This window comes from Myotis myotis, unplaced genomic scaffold (assembly GCF_014108235.1).
Source record: "Myotis myotis isolate mMyoMyo1 unplaced genomic scaffold, mMyoMyo1.p scaffold_m19_p_14, whole genome shotgun sequence".
Lineage (NCBI taxonomy): Eukaryota > Metazoa > Chordata > Mammalia > Chiroptera > Vespertilionidae > Myotis > Myotis myotis.
The window spans coordinates 53831648-53852456 of record NW_023416318.1 but is presented as its reverse complement, the minus strand read 5'-3'; the positions used below and the strand labels follow the sequence as shown (position 1 = coordinate 53852456).

General features: G+C 58.3%; 1 protein-coding gene across 2 annotated transcripts in view; it reads right to left on the bottom strand.

Annotated features, from left to right (window-relative positions):
- MBOAT2 (membrane bound O-acyltransferase domain containing 2) overlaps positions 1–20809 on the bottom strand; it is a 59036-nt gene that overhangs the window by 30138 nt on the left and 8089 nt on the right. For both annotated transcript variants that reach the window (XM_036335411.1, XM_036335410.1), the window contains exons 2-3: positions 7607–7752; positions 5203–5280 (exon numbers count right to left, since the gene is read on the bottom strand). In XM_036335411.1, coding sequence (XP_036191304.1) covers positions 5203–5280; positions 7607–7752 — 224 coding nt within the window. The remainder of the gene's footprint in view (positions 1–5202; positions 5281–7606; positions 7753–20809) is intronic.

The window sequence follows — 20809 nt, the reverse complement described above, 5'->3', positions numbered from 1 at the left end:
GGTCGCGACCCCTTTGGCGGTCGAACGACCCTTTCACAGGGGTCGCCTAAGACCATCCTGCATCTCAGATATTTACATGACGATTCATCACAGTAGCAACATGACAGTTATGAAGTAGCAACGGAAATAATTTCATGGCTGGGTCACAACATGAGGAACCGTATTTAAAGGGCCAGAAGGTTGAGAACCACTGATCTAGTGAGATACCATCTTCAAACTCCTTTTAACGGATCCATGTGGGGAGTCAGCCATGCAGACGGGTGCCCGGCGTGTAGACCGCACCTGGCGGAGCCCCCTGCGTGAGGGAGCCGTGCGAGCTCTCTCCACGCGGGCGCGTTCAGACAGAACAGCCGCAGCCGCTAGATGCCTTCGTTTACCCAGGGCCGGGTGTCGGTCTTGTTCGCTTCCCCCATTAACGAGCCCCCACGTCTGCCGGGAGCCGGTCCATCCTTGCTGTTTCAAGGGACCTGGCATATATGGCATACTGTTCTTAATATGTTTGCTCACCTTCTTGGCACTATGTGTTTTAACCAAGGTCACCTCTCTGAGAAAGGTTGTTTCCCCAGGTAGGGATTTTCCCCTGAAGTTAGGGAGGGAATAAAACCTCTTAACTAAGTGCCAGGCGGGTAATTCCCTGGAATAAAGATAAGAAACGCCCTAACCTTTGTAATAGAGATTGATAGGATTGAATCAACTGGTATAAATACAGATGCAACAAGACAGCAAGACACAGAACTTAGAATACAGACCAAGAGAGTCAGAACTTAGAATACAGAGCTTAGAACACAGAACTAAGAAGACAGAACCTACACAGAACCTAGAGACAGAAGAACTTCGCTGAGGGAACATGGCAAAAGATCCTGGACTGAACCTGACTACAGAAATTGGCAAGAGAACCTGACTAGAACCTGGTAACTGAACCCGGCTGGAGAACCTGGACAGAACCTGGCTGGAGAACCTAGCGAGGGAACATGGCTACAGAACCTGGCTGGAGAACCTGGAGAACCTAGCAAGAGAACATGGACACAGAACCTGGCTGGAGATCCTAGCCAGAACTTCGCTGGAGATCCAGAGCAGAACCTCTCTGGAGATCCAAACCAGAACTTGGCTGGAGATCCTGGCTGGAGATCCTGGCTAGGCTGCTGATCAACTGAACACTGTCTCCGTGTCATTCCTTCTTCGCCGACTCCGTCTACACCTTTGGGGACCCCTGGACCTGCTGGGGTTGGACCCCGGCACACGTCCTGTGTCACCTGCGTCCCAGGGGAAAACCTCCCTCATGCGCGAGGATGACGGAGCCTCCTCACAGGGACCCAGTTCACGACTGGAGGGAAAGTGAGACCCCAAAGGCCACCTGGGGCACACCCTCTCCCGGGGGGGTGGGGCAGGGTGTCAGGGGACGCCCTGCAGATCTTTCAGACACCCCACGGGGCCGGACATCCTGTTACTTGGCACCAGGTCACAGGGGCCCTGTGGGAACTGGGAGCACTTACAGCCCCCAAATCGCAAGCACAACACGGCCAAGGCCGCTGCCCACCTTTGGGCGAAGTTACTGCACCTTTGCTCCGAGGAAGAGAACAGAACACGCACTCCTCAGCCAAGTGAGGGCATTTCTTTTTTCTATTTAATATTTTTTTTATTGATTTCAGAGAGGAAGGGAGCGGGAGATGGAGAAACATTGATCGGCTGCCTCCTGCACGCCCCACACTGGGGATGGAACCCACAACCCGGGCCTTGCCCCCACCAGGGATCGAACCGTGACCTCCTGGTTGATAGGGCGACGCTCAGCCCCTGAGCCACGGCGGGCGGTTCGGGGCGGCATTCTCGGCATCACCCTGCCTCCTGCTCAGGAGGAGCCCAGTGCAGAGGGAGGCGGCTGGCCGATCAGACACGCCCGCTCCGACCCCGCCTCCTCGCGCACCTGCCTCCAGCGGGCAGGGCTGCCACGCCCACGGCAGGGCTGAGCCAGGAGGAAGCCGCACTGGTGCTCCAGCGGCTGCTCAGCGCTATCACCAGGAAAGGAGGCTGAGGAAAGTGCTCTGCAGTACTTCCCAACCTTTACGACTACACTTCAGCGCAAGTACGTAAGGCCAGCATCTGGCCTGCCCCTCCGGACCCTGCACACATGGCCGATGGGGGACAGGCCGGTCTCTCCCTCCTTCCTGCCTCCTCGGCCCCGGGCCCAGCTCCCTCCAGCGGGGACCGCAGTGCGCCTGCCCCGGTGACCAGGAGAGAGAGAGAAACATCAATGATGAGAGAGAATCTCCTGGGGATCGAGCCCGTGACCCGGGCATGTGCCCCGACCAGGAATCAAACCGTGAGCTCCTGGTTCGTAGGTCGATGCTCAGCCCCTGAGCCCCGCCGGCCACTGAGCCCCACCGGCCACTGAGCCACGCCGGCCGGGCCAGTGAGCGGTGAGTTTTGGAGGGCGAGGACCCACGTGTCCACCACCTCTGGGATCCCAGACACACCACAGCACACAGACATGTCTGCTCAAGGTGGCGGAAGCTGAGCCATGGCTGGTTGGCTCACAGGCATGTCCTGCAGCTCTTACAACACAACCCACAGCAGCTTGGCGACCCGTGGGCGTGGGCAGCGTCGCTCTATGTCTCTTCATCGTACGTGTCTTCAGGTCGGCCTCTGGGTGACCGGTACTTGCCGAGTCCTAAGACAACCCGCAGCCTAACCTCTCGGGCAACGGGGCCCCTCCCCACTGTCACACACCCCCTCCCCCATCTCACACCCCCACCCCCACTCCAGCCGCTCACAGCTGAGCACTGGCATTCCTGGCGCCGTGTTCCAGTCTGACGTCTTCGGAACTCAAGACAAGTTTCCCACAGAAAAGTTAGAGACGAAGCGCTCACACGAGGGTGCTTATGTCTGCCCACAGAAGCGTCCACAGCCCAGCAGGTACCACAGGAGCCGGCCCCTGGCCACCTCTCCGGGCAATGCCTTCCCACTTCCCGGTGGGGGTGCCTGCCCAGGCGTCCTGAAGGAGGAAGCAGGGGGCGGCCTGAAGGCAGGTCTCAGAGGCCAGGGAAAGGGCTGCTGTTCTGCAGGAGTCGTGCTAACACTCATCCGTTTATTCATTCACTCATTCATCCATTCATCCACTCATTCATCCATTCATCCACTCATTCATCCATTCATACACTCATTCCATTCATTCATCCATTCACTCATTCATCCATCCATTCACTCGTTCATCCACTCATTCATCCATCCATTCACTCATTCATCCATTCAGCCACTCATTCATCCATTCATTCACTCATTCATTCTCTCATTCATCCATTCATTCACTCATTCATCCATTTGTTCATTCGTACATCCATTCATTCATTCGATAGACATGCATTGAGAACACAGCCTCCTGGGACCTGCGCCCCACTCAGGAAACAAAAGCAGGTGTGGTCAGGCGGTGGCCACAGAGCCCGCAGAGTGGGAAGGCAGGACACATTACTCAATAACCCTTGATACATTCAGCATTTAAAATCGAGAAGAGTCTCCAAAGGGGGTACAACTCCATGAGAGCGCGTGACGAATAATCCGTCCCAGGTCAGGGCACCAAGACAAGCTCCTGGAAGGGTAAGGTGACCTGGAATCTGCAGGGTCAGAGGAGGGAAGAGGGAGAAGGGAGAAGGAGGGAGGAGGGAGGAGGGAGGAGTAGGGAGGAGGGAGGAGGAGGGAGGAGGAGGGGGAAGGAGGGAGGAAGGAGGGAAGAGAGAGGAGGGAAGATGGGAGGAGGAGACAAGGGGCAGGAAAGAGGGAAGAGGGAGGACAATGAAAGGGAGGAGGGAGGAAGAGGGAAGAGAGTGCTCCAGGCAGAGGGAGTGGGGTGGGCAGCGCCTGAGGCGGGAGGAGACAATATTCCCGGAAGAGGAGAATATTCCCAGAGTTATGTTCTTGGAGAACAAGGTGAAGGGCTGGTTGGAGGGTGCGGGGAGAAAAACAGGCTGTGCCCCTGACTCATTCTTCAGTCCACATGCCTTTGAGGTTGCCAGGCAGGAGCTGCACCCCCACTTGCCAGGAGCCTGGGCTGAGCGAGCCACACCCCATGCTCCCCCTGCCTCAATGCCCAGCCCCCAACCCTCTAGCCACACTCCCATGCTCCCCCGCCTCAATGCCCAGCCCCCCACCCTCTAGCCGCTCCTCCTGCCTCAATGCCCGCCCCCACCCCCAGGGAAGCCCTCCTGCACTCTCCCCTCCATGGGCTGGAGCCGCTGTCACATCCGCTCCGTGTCCTCCAGGAAGGCCGTCCTGAGCGTCTTGCCTGTGGTCCCTCCCGCTGGACACGGTGCCCCGGGCCCCCACCCACCCCCCTTCTGCAGCAGAGCTGACTCCGGCCCTGGAGGCACGCATCCTGCGAGCGGGCACCCAGCATCCAGGCCAAGGAAACTGGCAGGACAGGGAGACGTCGCCCGGGAAAGGTGCCGGGGGACACGGCGGGGAAGGCAGGCCCAGCACAGGGGACGGGGCTGGGCAAACTCAGGACCAGAAGCGAGCGAGCTCCAGTCTCTGGGCGGAGCCACAGAGAGCCCTGCAAGACAGTCCCCTTCCCGCCCCTGACAGCGCCCCAAACGGGCCTCCGGCAGCGGCTCCCCAGGCCTCGTGGTCTCTGGGCACAGGGAGGGCATCTCAGGTAAGAAAGACGAATCACCAATGATTTTCCCATGAGCAATCTGAACACAAACACGCCGCACAGAGGACCCGGGAGGCAGCATGGATCCCAGCGCAATGTCAGAGCAAGAGGGGAGGCACCTCTTCCTCCCTCGTCTGCCTCTCAGGATGCTGCCTGGAACCCAGGCCCCGCATTAAGCCAGGGGTTCTAACCAGAGGCAGCTCTGCGCCCCAAGGGGCCCTGGGAACTATCTGGAAACATTCATGGCCGGCACAGCCTGTGGGAGGAGCTCCTGGCATGTAGTGGGCGGGGCCAGGGCAGCAGCCGCACCTCCCACAGAGCCAGGGAAGCCACATACCAATGAATTACCCGCCTCCCCGCCCCCCAGAGCCAACAGGGAGAGGCTGAGAGCCCAGGCACAGGCACACGGGACGGACGCACACCGATGATCTTATGACAGTTCTTGAGAAAGCCATCACAGTGTAGGGGCATTTTAGTGAGTAAGATTCTATCTGATCCAGCTGTGTTAGCGTGAAACACGTGTGTGTGTGAGTGTGTGAGTGTGCAAAGCGAACACTTACTTGTGCATGTGCTCCATTCCTATTATGGTCATGATGCAGTAGGAAACTCCACTTTGTACGAGGAAATGTAAGGCATACCTACAAAAAGGGAGAGCACGGTTAGGCAGGGACGGCACCACTCACAGACATCAAGTTCAAACAATCTGGGCCTAAAAGTGCTAAGTTTAGCCCGGCTGGCGGGGCTCAGGGGTTGAGCGTCGACCTAGGAACCAGGAGGTCACGGTTCAATTTCGGGTCAGGGCACAGGCCCGGTTACAGGCTCGATCCAGTGTGGGGCGTGCAGGAGGCAGCCGATCAGTGATTCTCTCTCAACATGATGATTTTCGAACATTTTTCCATAGAAATAGTATAAATAAGAAGCAGGTTCCACCGCAGGACACGCACACACACACACACGGACACACGGACACACGGACACAAAAGGTCCGGGTGCTACTATAACCACAGGGCCATAAGGAAGCAGAAGGACGCGCATGAGCACACACAGAAACAGAAGCTAGGAAACATGGCCGCCACACTTCTAGTGAGTCCCCCCTCCGAGAGCCGCCAGCGCTGACCGTTCCCTCTCAGACTTGACGTGAAACGGAGAGGACTGCACATGCCCTCGGGGCCTGACTCCTGGAGAGGACAGCTCCCGGAGACGCTCGTGTCAGGACTCTGGGCCATCTCCCCCTTCCCCGTTTCTCTGGGGGATGCTTCTCGGGACTGAGGACTATGGGGCAGGGGCGGAAGCGGAGTTTCATTTCTCAAGCAGGCCTGTTTCCCGGATCCCGGCGGGGGGCCCGAGGCCCTGGCATCGTGGCTCAGGGGGTCTGGTTGGCATCACTTGGGGAGCCAGCCTCCAGTTGTGCGAGCCTTCGCTACTGTGCCGTGTGCCCACTGACCTACGAACCAGGAGGTCACGGTTCGATTCCCGGTCAGAGCACCTGCCCAGGCCGTGGGCTCCATCAGTGGCAGGAGGCAGCTGGCCCATGATTCTCTCTCATCGTTGTTTCTCTCTCCCTCCCTCCCTCATTTCCTCCCTCCCTCTCCCTTTCTCTCTGAAATTAATAAAAATATTTTTTAAAAAGAGGCTGGATAAACATCGAGCTTTCCAGTCTAGACCAGCAACTGGGGGATGGCAGTGACGGGTGATGGCAGACGCGGCCTCGGCTCAGGGAACTGCTCGTGCCCACAGCGAGCCTGAGCGCTGCTGAGCCACACGGTCCTCTCTGTGGTGCGGCTCCTGCAGGCCCCGTGGCCGTCACGGGTTCCATTTTACAGACCAGGAAAGTGACGCCCAGAGGCTGAGCCACACGCCCAAAGCCGCTCAGCTGCCGGCCCGGGCCCGGGGGGAGCAGGTCTGTGGCTTCAGCGTTTGAGCTCCCCGCCCCCTCCCTGCCCTGCGTCCGAGATGCTCACAAATAACTGAGAGTCCGTGGGTTCTCAGTTGAAAGAAAGTCGCAAATGATGCGTAAGGGGGAGAAGGTGGAGGCCAATAGAAGCCGTGAGACGGTCGGTTACACTCACCGACTTTAACGCAGCGAGAGCCAGCCGGGCAGCTGACCCCTGAGCGGGGGACCCGCACGGCCGCACCCGCTCGCTGAGACAGGGACCCGCAAGGACACCCCAGGACACCTCCCGCACAGCCTCTCTCCCGGCCTCTCGGTCCGCGCCATCACCTGGGCAAGCAGGCCGGTGGCGTCTCCCAGGGAAACCTCCTGGCCCCGAGGGAACACGCGCGTGTATGAAGCATCACAAGGAAGAGCTTGGCACCATCAACACGTCTTCCCGCCAAAACCACACAGAAACCCTCTTTCCACCGAGGGCAGGATCTAGAAGACGGGAAGGCAGCCCCGCCAAGGGCGCTCCAGACCCTCCCACTCACTCGCTCAGCAATAACAACCACTTGAAATGACCCACCTGTCGTGGTGCACAGGCCTGTCAGGCAGGTGAAAGGAACTACGCGGGAGGGAATACACGTCTGTATGCCTCACCTGTCCTTTTCATAATTATTAACAGTCAACGCCCTCAGCCCACACTGCAGAGACAGGGCCCACTCTCCACTCATTGACAAAAAAACTACAAAACGTTAGTCCTGGCCGGGGTGGCTCGGCTGGCTGCCCCGTCACCCTGTGCACCAAAAGGCTGCAGGTTCGATCCCCGGTCAGGGCGCAGGCCCGGGTTTCGGGCTCGATCCCCAGTGTGGGGTGTGCAGGAGGCAGCTGATCAATGATTCTCTCTCATTGATGTTTCTATCTCTCTCTCCCCCTCCCCTCCTCTCTGGAATCAATAAAAATATATTTTTTAAAAAACAGCCAACAAAACTATAAAACGTTATCAGTAAATATAAGCCCAAACCTCCGAGAGTGTATCTTTCTACAGGACATCAGCGTCTCCGTTTACAGAGGATCAACATACTTACCATCCAAAGCAAAAAACCGCAAGATAAAGGCCCAAGAGAGTAGCCACGACATGTCTTATGAAAGAGCTAGTTTTGCTTGAATGAAGGTACGTTCGAAACCAAACGGCTGCGAGCAAGGCAAAGAGCTGGCACACGACGAAGTTGACCTGTGAAGAGAAAGCACAGGTCACCTTAGCGACACGGAGGGCCTCCTCCCCGGACGGCTTCTTTCCGTGCTCGGGGCGAACGCACCACGTGACGTGAGGGCTCCCGTTTCACCACAGACACACCGCTCAGGGCCGTGCCGGGAGGAGAGCCAGCGGCCCAGGGGGATGGGCCCACCGGCTGTGCCCACGCGGCAGGGACAGGGGCGCGGGGTGAAGGCCGGGAGGGCCGCGAAGGAACCTGGAGGGGCCGGGCTCAGGCACAGAACCCGGGCAGCCTCGGGGGGAGGGAGGGACCCTGACCCGGTAACTGGGAGAAGCAAGAGCTTTCAGTTCCCCCAAAACCCCCGGGGTCCAGCTCTGGTAAAGATCCCCGAGGGCCTGGGGCACATCCTCTTGGCTTGGGGTTTGCACCCACCCCTGGCAAGGAGTCGAGGGGACGCCCTGGTCCTAGCCGCCGGGGAACCCCACGTCCCAGCCCTGGGGGTCAGGGCTCAGGAGAAGGGAGGGGGATTTCAGGGGAGGGCGCCCGCCGGCGTGATCTTCCTTCCTCCTGACGCGCCGCGGCCACGGCGTCCCGCACTCGCAGCGAGGACACGCGTGCGTGCCCGTGTCCTCCCTCCCGCAACACTTCCTCCTCCCTAGGAAAGTATTAAGCGAAAGGCTACGAAGAAGACTACGCTTCCGTGGTATCTAAAGACTCGTTTCTCTCCTATGTTCTCATACTTTTTTAAGGAAAATATGGCTAAAAACCTACAAATAAAAGAAAGCCTCCGTCTGGCATGAGGAACTTGCTCACCGCACATCACAGCCAGACACAGGCCGTTTCAGGAGCCGCGATTGGAGCAAGTGGCGGTGTCTGCGGGTGGGAGCTGCCACGGACCCGCGGGGAGAGCTGCCCGGGACAGGCCTGCGTGGCGTCCCTCCGCGAGGGACACAGCTGCCCGCTGCTGCCCGTGCCTGTGAGCCACGGGTCCCGGGAACACGCGAGGCCGGCACGGCCTCCCAGCAGGCGCGGGCCCTGTCCCCGCCCCGAGGGCCCAGCGGGCGTTTTGCTTCAGCAGCAGGTGCCCCTGATCTTCGTGATCACCGCTCCCAGCCGCGCGTTCACTAACTCCCGCCTCATCCCTGTCAGCAAAGCCTACAGAGCATCTTACAGACCATCTTCCGGCAAAGCCTAGGAAACGAGACAGCGCCCGAGTCCCGGGCCAGCCCGTGGCTCAGAGTCCACTGAGAACAGCAAACACGCACACAGCAGCTTCGACTCCATCCCTAACGTGTCTCCTCACGGGCTACACAGACAGAGGGTCAGAGCATCACAGCCCGGCCCGTCAGGGTTCGATTCCTGCTCAGGGCTCCTGCCCGGGTTGCAGGCCCGATCCCCAGTGTGGGGCGTGCAGGAGGCCGCCGATCCATGATTCTCTCCCATCACTGATGTTTCTCTCTCTCCCCCTCTCCCTTCCTCTCTGAAATCAGTAAAGATACATATATATATATATATATATATATATATATATATATATTTTTTTTAAAGAATATCACAAGGAAAAGCATAAGGGGTGAATGTCGCAGATAACATCCTCCCCCCTCTCTCTTTCTCTCTCTCTCTCTCTCTCTCTCTCTCTCCTCTCTCATTACTGAAAGTCTCACTTGGCCGTGCTCCTGTTTCCCAGTCCGCCATGTGCAGTGGGACAGGTGAGCCATTCCTCGCGCTGCAGGACAGACTTCCCCAAAGATGTCACTGCCGACGCTGCCACCCGACTTACCGAAACCTCAGCCAACACACTGCCACCCCCGGGAGAGGGCGCTGCTGGGAGCCGCGGCCGGCTGTCCGGTCAGCCCTGTGGGCCCGGTCAGCCCTGTGGTCCCGGTCAGCCCTGTGGGCCCAGTCAGCCCTGTTGTCCCGGTCAGCCCTGTGGGCCCGGTCAGCCCTGTGGGCCCGGTCAGCCCTGTGGGCCCGGTCAGCCCTGTGGGCCGCCTGCGGGGAGGAGCTTCAGAGGCGAGGATCCATGAACCAACCCCTGTCATTGGGGGGGGGAGGCTGCCCGGAGGGAGGGAGGGAGGGAGGGAGACGCCAGGCGGACCAGCTCAGCTACTTCAGGCCTGAGTTCGCCGGTCCTGGGAGCGGGCTGTCGCTGGGTTTCCCTGGGGGGGCTCTGGCAGGACCCCCAGGAACCTGGGAGGGGTGCCCTTGCGGACAGAGGACGGGTGAAAGGAGCCCTTTCCTGGACCCCTCTCCCTGGTCTTTCTGCACCTGGGCACCCAGTACCTCCCTCAGGAGTGATGCGCGCTGTGTTCAAGTTTCCGAACCAGCCACCGAGCGCCAGGATCAACATGGTAACTACCTCCCGTTTCTGAGTCCGCGCTGCCGGCTCCGGCCCCCGAGGCCACGGCAGGCCCGCCGGGTCCTGAAGGAGAGGACACTTTCACACGGAGCGGCCCACGGCCACAGAGAAACAGCTCTTTCCAGCGCAGCCGCACAGAGGGAGAAGGCCGGCGGGCACCAAGGGCGCAGGCACTGGAGTCAGCGCCGCCCGCCCGCCCGCCCGCCCGACCGCCCGCCCCCCAGGTCAGCGAGCGCATCTCCTCTCCAGCCTGAGCCATAGGTGGGAAGGCCTCCCTCCGACCCCAGAAGGAAGCACTGAGGGTTCGCCGTGGGGGTGGGAGGTCCCAGGCTAACCGCAGCCACACGGCCACGTTATGAAGCCCAGGGCAAGGCAAGCTGCTGGGACACAGGAGTGAGCCACGCCCGGCTGTCCCTCCCCGTCTGTCCCTCCCCGGCTGTCCCTCCCCGTCTGTCCCTCCCCGGCTGTCCCTCCCCGGCTGTCCCTCCCCATCTGTCCCTCCCCGGCTGTCCCTCCCCATCTGTCCCTCCCCGGCTGTCCCTCCCCATCTGTCCCTCCCCGGCTGTCCCTCCCCATCTGTCCCTCCCCATCTGTCCCTCCCCGGCTGTCCCTCCCCATCTGTCCCTCCCCGGCTGTCCCTCCCCATCTGTCCCTCCCCGGCTGTCCCTCCCCATCTGTCCTCCCGGCTGTCCCTCCCCGGCTGTCCCCCATCTCCCTCCCCATCTGTCCCTCCCCATCTGTCCCTCCCCAGCTGTCCCTCCCCATCTGTCCCTCCCCGTCTGTCCCTCCCCGGCTGTCCCTCCCCGGCTGTCCCTCCCCGTCTGTCCCTCCGAGCACGACGGAGGCTGGTCTGCTTCCCATCTCCACGCGCGGCTAACACACTCGACACATGACTGGCAGCGAGCTCATCCCTAAACAGGATAAAGGGGGATAAACATGGGAACAAGGAATAGAAACTCATTTTATCAACAGGATTTGGACCTTGAGGCTGTTCACATGTGTGTGCGTGCGTGTGCGTGTGTGTGTGTGTGTGTGAGACTCAACATCTGTCTCTCCCGTGGTTACAACAGGGAAGCGGAAGGCCTGCAGAGGGAAAGAAAGAGGGACAAACAAACCCTCCAGCCACGCGCCAGGGCGGAGCTAAGCAGCACAAAGGGACGAACGACTGGTCGCACAGGACACAGAGGGCTCTCAAAGTGCCCACACTGTGAGGAAAAGAGACGGGTACCGACCACACATCTCTCTCCCTGTGAACTGCTAGGCACGCAAGCTCGTCTCTGCCGACAAAAAGCAGATCCGAGGTTACCTGGGGAGGCAGGAAGGGAGGGGCAGAATCTAAAATAATCTCACAGATCTGTTTACTTACTGAAACTGCTGCCAAAATTTCATTCATTCATTCATTCATTCATTCATCCGTTTCTACTATGGCTATAGAAGCATTAGCCCGAGTAAGACAGTGTTCCTGTCCTAATGAACTCAAGAGCATACATATCTAGGGGCCCCATATGTGATACTGGGGAAAAGGCACCTGCCCTTAAAAAAAAAAAAAAAAAGAAACCCACAAAAGTCTATTTCGATCCTCCTGTTAATTTCACGGGGCTTCAAGTTATGCAAAAAACGCATTTCCCTGGGGCTGCCCCATTATCATCAGATTTCAGTTCAATACAATATCCACTTACAAACATGGGATTTGCTTTTGAAATTCACTGCCTCCCACCGAAATAGTCCGCTCTTCGCCAAAGATCATGTCGATATAAAACGCATTAATTTTTAGTGATTCACTGGGCCGGAGAGCCCTTGGCCTCTGAAACACTACCCATCAAGTACTTGGAGAGAACACGACCCAGATGAGCCAATGGGGGCATTTAACTTCTCACTTCCTACAGAATTCGTAAAGGTCCCAGGCGCCGCGCCCAGAAGAAAACCACGAGCAACTTTTATGCCTCCGGATGCTGCACCCTGTCAATTACCCTACAGCAAATCCTCCAAAATCATGACTAGAATGCGCATTTCATGAGAACACAGATTTTGATCGATTTTGTTTGTTAAATTCCTTAGCACCTGTTCCTGGTTCAATGCAAATATGTGCCGTGCGATACTTGCAAGCTCACACTCGGTTTTATCTTTCAGGTCAGCACCGTTGCCCTGAACTGAGGTGTAACCTCTCCTTCCTATGGCCTGACGAAACTTTCCCATGAAGCATGAGCATAAGAAAAGGAGCTCTGTGATGGAAATCACAGGTGCTGCCCTCACACTGCACAGGGACATGTGGTGAGTCCATCCCAGGAGGCGGGCGGAGACCCAGTCACGTGGGCTGTGCCGAGGCGCAGGCTCCACGCGGCGGGGATACGGTGGCTCCGTGGAAACTCTGACCAGTTTCCACGCCCGGGTCTGGAGGAAGCCGCAGCCGGAAGGCCAGCTGCACGTCCCACGTCGTCAAATGTTTACACCAGCTCTGAGGTGACTGTCCAATCGCCCCACACTGCTGGTGAAGTCACCACAGTTAAAAGCTCTAACAGTTGTTCAGAAGCCAGTGATTTTCAGTTCAGCGTCCATCTATGAACCAGGGGGTCGCAGTTTGACTCCCGCTCAGGGCACAGGCCCGGGTTGTGGGCTCGATCCTCAGTGTGGGGCGTGCGGGAGGCAGCCCATCGGTGGTTCTCTCTCATCACTGCTGTTTCTCTCTCCCTTCCTCTCTCTGAAATCAATAAAAATATATTTGTAAAAGCCCAGTGACTTCATATATTGTTTGACTCAAGAAACCTCTTCTCCTAAGGAAATAAGCAGGTATATGTGCCAAGTGTACATGTGGGAAAATTCATTGGGAAATCATGGTAGCAAAACATTTCCCACGACTAAGGAATAATTAAACAACCATACGTCCCAATGGCGGGCCATCGGGTAGGTTTCAGAAGCAACGTAATAGAATTGGAAATGAGTCTCCAAAGGTAAAGGCAAAAGGTTACAAGAATTTTGCATTCAGTGTGAGCCTAATTAACACACACACACACACACCCCACACATGTACACACACCACACACACGCACAGACTCCAAACACACCACACACACACAGACACTATACACACACCACGTACACACACACCACACACACAGACACGTATAACCACACACACACCCCACTCACACCACACTCACACCACACATGCTACACACACACACACCCCAGAAAAAAGAGGACTCGGACTCGGAACGCGTGGCTCCGGGACGCAGGCCCGTGGGGGACCTCACACACGCTTTGCGCGTCTCACAGCTCCAGCCTCCCCCGGGCGCTCGCCTCCGCGTGGGAAGCCCTCGCAGCTCCTGCGCTTCGTCCTCACGTGCGCTCTTACTTAGGCGGATGAGTTTCTCACGGTTACTGCTCTTCTCAGCGTTACGCAATACACTGGCATTTTGAGGGTGAAAAATAAGAGTAACACATGCTCAGGGAGCCCCTCATGTCACCCCTTCCCAAGGTGCAGGCGGACTGGAGTTTGGCTGCATGCGCCCTGTGGTTCAGTCCTAAGCCGCTATCCTGCTTTGGGTTTTAGGTCTTGGCCTGTGAACAGACAGAGAGCCGAACACCTGTTCCCCAGTCATTTCTAACACCCGGGGACGTGTGGGGACCGGGGATCACATGAGAGAGCTGATCTACCATTTCTGATGAGCACAATAACACCCATAATACACCATGCTTTCATTCATAACTATTGTTCAGAGGTGACTGTTAACTTCCAGGTACACATAGAAACACATTCTACGTGTAACTCAGAGTGAAATCACCTCAAATGCTTTATATAATTATCAGGCAAAATACAAATACGTGGTTGTTATTGCAAGAGTAAAATGAGACTAAAATTCACGAGCATGAAAACTCTAGGTAGGAAAGGAGACGGGCTACGGTGAGCACTGAGAACGGGGTTCATTCACATTCAACTTCAGGAAGAACGTTAGAAGCTTAGAGCCAACTGTTCACCAATATTTTTAAGGTAAAAAAGAGATTAGATTATTTTATAATTCTATTACTTGTAAAGTGGGTTATTGCTAGCTTAACCTTTAAGAATTCTTAACCTTTAAGAACTGTATTTGACTTTTATTGAGTTCCAGGTAAGTCATAAAAAATGACCTTTTTCATGAAAAGGCTCTTCTTGGGAATTCTTCATGTCTTTAATTAGCTCTGCGTCTCGGTGTCACAAGAGGCAGCACCCTGAGCTCACCCATGATAATAACACAGTGAGGCACACGTCCTATATAATAAAAAGAGCTAATATGCTAATTAGGCCGGATGGTGGAATGACCTTCCGGGATGACCTTCCAGAACGACCTTCCGGAACGACCAGTGGGTGCACAGATTTCGTGCACCGGGCCTCTAGTTCATAATAAAAATATTGAAGAAATAAGCAGAAGCCACACGACCCCCCCACCAGGTTCCCAGAGCAGAACGGCTGGCACCGGGGTGCAACGGCAGCGCCCACTGGGGTGCAGACGGAGCCAGGCTCTCCAGCCCACACAGCCCAGAAGCGACGCTCAGTGGCAGGGCCCCAGCCTGCGCCCACACTGGGTCCTGGAGCCATCATCTCCTCACCAGGACCTCCGTGGGAAGCTTGTCTGCAGTGCCATCAGCGCCAGCATCAGCCCCGCCCAGCTGCCCTCTGACCTCTCATGGGCCCTCGCCTGGCCCAGGGCCTGCACCTGCTTTACCAGCGGCTCCCTCACCTGGAAGCTGCACTTCGGCTCTGAGTCACAGACACAGTTACCCTCCCGGCCCGGCCGGCCCAGGCCCGAGTCCCCACTGCTTCTCCCTGATGATCCAGGCCCTGTGGGCGGCCCTGCCCCCCCACCCCCTGCCCCCCACAGACCTGGAGCTGGCGCGGCCCCAGATGGGGGGCGTGTGCTCGCCACCCCACCACCTCCTTGCTGTGAGGGCGGCCATGTGCCAAGGCTCTGGGAAAGGAGTGTGAGCTGAAGTGCTACGCGGGTGACGCCTCCTGCCAACCACGGGGACCCCAGCAGGGACGTCACCTGAGAGCCAGGCACACTGTGGACGATCCGGCCCCACAAGGACCCCCACAGCGGAGACTGGCCGCGGGCCCAGCAATCTGAGTTTCCGCAGGTGCCGCGGGAGCTCGCACGCAACCTCAGGCTTCGCCCGGCCCAGCCCTCGCGCCAGCAGCCTCAGCCCCACTGGCGGGAAGGGCCCCCTACTGAGCTTAGCACGGTGCTGGGAGGAACACAGGTCTCCGCAGGTGGAGGAGCAGGGCTACCCGGAAATCTGGACCATTTACATCAACACTGTGTCGGGAGGAAAATAGACTGTCATCTTTTTAAAAAATATATATTTTTTCTGATTTCAGAGAGGAAGGGAGAGAGAGATAGAAACATCATTGACAGGCTGCCTCCTGCACGCCCCCCACTGGGGATCAAGCCTGCAACCCTGGCCTGTGCCCTGACCGGGAATCAAACCGTGACCTCCTGGCCCATAGGTCGACCCTCAACCACGGAGCCACGCCGGCCGGGCTCAGCTCTTCCCATGAGGCCCCGTGGCGGGGGCTCTGACAGCAGCTCTATCCAGTTCCCACACAGCTCTCCGCAGCCCTCATTCACATGCTGCTGACAGCGTCAGGCCGAGACCAGGAGCTCCAGGCCAGGCCTGCTCTCCCTCCCCTTCGCATCTGAGGACCGAGTAAGACCCCTGGCTGCCCGCAGGCCCCACACACAGCGTCCACTTCTCCCTTCTCCCTTTGCTACCAACACCTAAAGTGCCATCAACTTCCTTTGTTAACAACGTTCCCCGAGTACCAACACCCACTGCGGACGGAAGCTTCCCAGCCCGCGATGATTCCCAGAAAGATGCCCACGGGTCCAAGGTTTGTCCTTGCCCACCTCCGCCTCTCTCCGTGGCCCCCCGCTTTAGGGAGGGTGCTGGCCCTGATCATGCGCCCCCCCCCCAATGTAAGTTATAGGGACGCACAGAACACGGGGTTCCTTTATGGAACCTCACCTGCTGTCGCTCAACAGGCAGACGGTGGGTCGAGGCGCGAACCTGCGACACCCACCTGGGAGGGCCCCGGCCTCCACGGTCTCCCCCCTTCACTTTACAGGAGCCAAACCCCAATGCCATGCGTTTACCGAATCAGGAGTCAGCGACGAACTAGGGAAACGTCGTTTACCATCTTCGCTGCTTTCCAGGGGTCCCTGCTTCCCACAGAAGCCACACAGAAAGCAGAGCACGTCCAGACCAGCCTCGGCCTTGTCCCATCTCCTCCTCTCTGCTGGAGTGGCCCCCGGCCGCCGGCCTCCCCTACCCCAAGGAAGCACCTGCAAGTGTTTCCTACTGAACGGCAGGTCCCTAAAGAAGTTATTTCACAAATCACTTCCCAGTCCTCTGGGTAAACCTCCTGAGCTTACGCCCAAAACCTTGTTGGAACAGCACACCCGTCCATCAGTGTGCATGTCCGAGACCTTGAAGAGGAGCCTGGCTCTTAAGAACGCCCGCTCCCGGTGCACGTCACAGCCTCTGACAGGCACGGGGGCGGCAGTGCCCACACCCTCCCCGACTCCGGCTGGCTCGCAGGAGCGGCGCTCGAGCCCAGCAGAAGGCTGACGCCGTGTTGGGAAGCCAGTTTCCCAACATTTCCCGGGGAAACTGCGGCTTTGAAGATATTTTCCAAGAACAAGAGGAGAAGACGTAACTAGTCCCATACGGGACGTGGACAGGGACCAGGATCAAAATCTTAGAGTCAGGCCCGGCCGGCCGGTGTGGCTCAGTGGCTGAGCGTCGACCTATGAACCAGGAGGTCAGGGTTCGATTCCTGGTCAGGGCACAGGCCCAGGTTGCAGGCTCGATCCCCAGGAGGGGCAGCCGATCCATGATTCTCTCTCATCACTGATGTGTCTGTCTCTCTCTCCCTCTCCCTTCCTCTCTGAAATCAATAAAAACATATATTTTTTAAAAATCTTGGAGTCAGGACCCCTGAACCTTACCAATGGCCAAAGCTCCTCAGTCCCAGCTGAGGGTAGCGCCCCGACCCTGCCCCCTCACCCCTACGCTCTGCTCACACCCGTCACGTCCCCTCCTGGCCTGTGGTGGGGAGGGCAGTGAGGAGAGCAGGGGTGCGGGTCCCGGGGTCAGGAAGGCGCTGACACTCACAGGGGAGCACGTGTAGATTAACCGTGAACGCCACAGCCTGGCCAGTTATCACAGGGTACAGCCTGCTGGCCCACAGCCAACATGTACTCCCCACAAACGAAAGCTGATAGGGGCCTAGGAGGCCATCCAGGCCTTGCCAGACACCACTTTCTTCCCAACTAGACTTGCTTTCTAAAACGCCACACCCCATCGGAGAGCCATCCCGTCTCGGACCCGCGAACACCGGCCCAGAGGCCCGCAGGAGGCACGGACGGAGGAGGGAAGGGCGAAACACCGGCCTTCCCACGTGAATGGGGTATTAACTTTCCAGACTCTTCCGAGAGGTGACCCTCTCTGAGTGGAAAAACTAGTCAGATCAAATTTAATTTGAAATGCTGTTGGCCAATGTCAGCGTGAAATTACTAAGCGATGAAATACAAGAATCACATCTTCAGCGACAGGACGGCCTGGTCCCCACGCCTCCCGGCGCCCTCTCCGCCCGGCGAGGACCGTGCCCTGCTCTGTGGGTTCCTCCGACGTCTGGGACAGCGCGCTCCGGACGGGACTGGCCACCACCAACCATCACGGGAGCCGCGCCCACCTCCTCATGGCCCATGAGCTGAACCTGGCCCAGGTGTGCTGCTCACACTCAAGGAAAGAAACAGGAAAAAACTTTTAACCAAAATTTTTAAAATTATTGTCACCAAAAAAAATCCAGAACTCCAGCTTCCTTGGAAAATCAGCTTTGGTGACATGAGCAGAGGCGAGTGGGGGCTTCGCAGAGGGTCGTGCTGTCTGCAGCTCAGAGACTGGCTCGCTCTCAATCACGCTCCCTGCCTGGGGCACTCCGGCCATTTCTCTTCTTGTTTTATTAAAATATTTTTATTGATTTCAGAGAGAGAGGAAGGGAGAGGGAGAGAGATGGAGAAACATCAATGAGAGAAAATCATGGATCGGCTGCCTCCTGCACGCCCCACACTGAGGACCAAGCCCACAACCCAGGCCTGTGCCCTGACCGGGAATCGAACTGTGAACTCCTGGTTCCTAGGTCGACGCTCAACCACTGAGCCACACCAGCCGGGCAGCCCTCCGGACATTTTCATGTGGAATTATGTTGGCATGACCTGCCCAGCTAAACACCTAATACTAAACAAAACTCCCAGAGTTTATTCATAAAGGTCTCAGGCCATTGTCCTTCTAGGCAGTTAATTTCTAGAATTTCACTGCAGGTCTGTGCATGTATCTTTGAAACGCACTATTGTTCACTGAGATGCATTCAACGCAACCCCTGTCTCCTGGGCAACCTGGAGGCGGCGCTTTGGAAACCGGTGGCTTCGCAGACGGCAGAGCCTCTCCCTCCGTCCACGTCCCGGCCACGTGAACACGGTAACGCCACTGGGCTGCTTTCGCCTGACCTGTAACTCAGTTTCCAGAAGAAAATGCAAGAAGTCAGACTTTGTGGCTTGCCTGTATATGCAGAGGCTGTTTTTAAAAAATATAATTTTATTGATTTCAGAGAGGAAGGGGCAGGGAGAGAGAGAGAGAAACATCAATGATGAGAGAGAAAAACTGGTCGGCTGCCTCCTTTACGCCCCACACTGGGGATGGAGCCCGAAAACCAGGCAGGTGCAAGGAATCGAACGGGACCTTCTGGTTCATAGATCGACACTCAGCCACTGAGCCACGCCGGCCGGGCGAAAGCGCCCTGTTTTAATGTGCACGCACTGCGTGACTGGAATATGCCTAAAGCCGTGTTATCTGCAACGCTGGCCTTGCACAAGCACCTGGTTTGGCCCAGAAAACCTTTAAACACGAAAGCGGCTTCTATGGGTAACATATTAAACAGAAAGGACGTCTCATGGCTGTGCGATGCCCAGACAGGAGCAAGGCAAGCCGGCCGGAGGCCCAGGCCTGTGAAGTGTCGTCCATCTGCCTGGCTTGGGTGGGGGGGTCCCCTGGCTTCCTCACTCACAAGACACTGGCCACCCACGGAGGATCCGCCGATGGCACCTGCTGACGGCCAAGGCCAGGCCTCCCTGGACTGGCAGGGGGCAGGGCCATGGAGGACGTGGGGTGTAACCCCAAGGAGCCCTTTGGAGGCCCCGCTGAGGGAGAGGGCAGAGCCCAGCAGCCCTGTTCTCTGCGGATAAAGACAGTTCCTTCTCCGAATGTCCTGATAACAGCGCCGATAGAGCCTCATGCCAATGCCCTGTATCAGCCCCCGTAATAACCACCCGGCGAGAACGCGGGCCCTCAGTGCCCCCCATTCCCTTTGGATCATCAGCCACATTTCCCCGCACCCTCCATGCTCTGCACAGCGCCACGGAAGCAGCTCCTGGAGGGCTGACGTCAGCTACGGGCTCATGTCGCTTCCCTAGGAGACCTGCTGCCCGCCCTCCGTCAGCCTCAGCGCGGGCCTGCCTCTGGGGGGCCACGCAGTGGCCCGGGCACAGCAGTGCCCAGCCCGAGGGCACGGGGCAGGCAGCGCCCAGCCCGAGGGCACGGGGCAGGCAGCGCCCAGCCCGAGGGCACGGGGCAGGCAGCACCCAGCCGGAGGGCACGGGGCAGGCAGCGCCCAGCCCGAGGGCACGGGGCAGGCAGCACCCAGCCGGAGGGCAGGGGGCAGGCAGCGCCCAGTTGGAGGGCACGGGGCAGGCAGCACTCAGCCGGAGGGCAGGGGGCAGGCAGTGCCCAGCCGGAGGGCACGGGGCAGGCAGCCCCGTCCTCTGTCCCGCGAGCCCAGCGCCCACCCGGCACACAGACACCAAACACCTGCCGAGGGGCCGCTGGGAATGCGCCCACGGACCAGACCCCGGGGACGGGCTTACGTCTCCTGCGGTGCCCTGCCCTCCGCACCCCGGAAACGGCCCAGTTAGCACCAGGACTGACTGGGCTCTCACAGGGCTCCGCCCTCGCCCTGCACTCCCTGCTCATGCCGCCCACAGCCCTGAGGCAGGGCCCACCGCCACCCCATTTCACAGACCAGGAAACCGGGGCCACCACCCTATGAGGCAGGGCCCACCGCCACCCCGTTTCACAGACCAGGAAACCGGGGCCACCACCCTATGAGGTAGGACCCACCGCCACCCCGTTTCACAGACCAGGAAACCGGGGCCACCACCCTATGAGGCAGGGCCCACCACCACCCCGTTTCACAGACCAGGACACGGAGGTCTACAGGAGACAGGTCAAGGTGAAGACTACACAGCTAACAGGTGGCAGTGGGAACCTGAGGCCGCAGACGCTGTCACACTAACCCCCACACACTCTCACAAGGGGGGCCTCAGCCTGCGGGACGGGCTGAGTGAGAGGAGGCCCTGTTCTCCGAGGCTCCTGGCTCGGCAGGGAGATGTGAGGTCAGCAGAAGCTGAGAGCACAGGCAGGGCCGCAGAGCAGGGGGAGGAGGGGGGGCGCCCACCACTGTGTCCTGGAGATGGAAGGACTCACATCTGACAAGGGACCATGGAAAGACCCCAAAGTGAGCCCCTGAGGTCCTTCCTGAGAAAGAGGGGCGCGGGCGACACTGGGCGTGGCTCCCCAAGGAGAAGCTGGGGGCCCCCGGCAGGACCGGCCACAGTACAGACGTG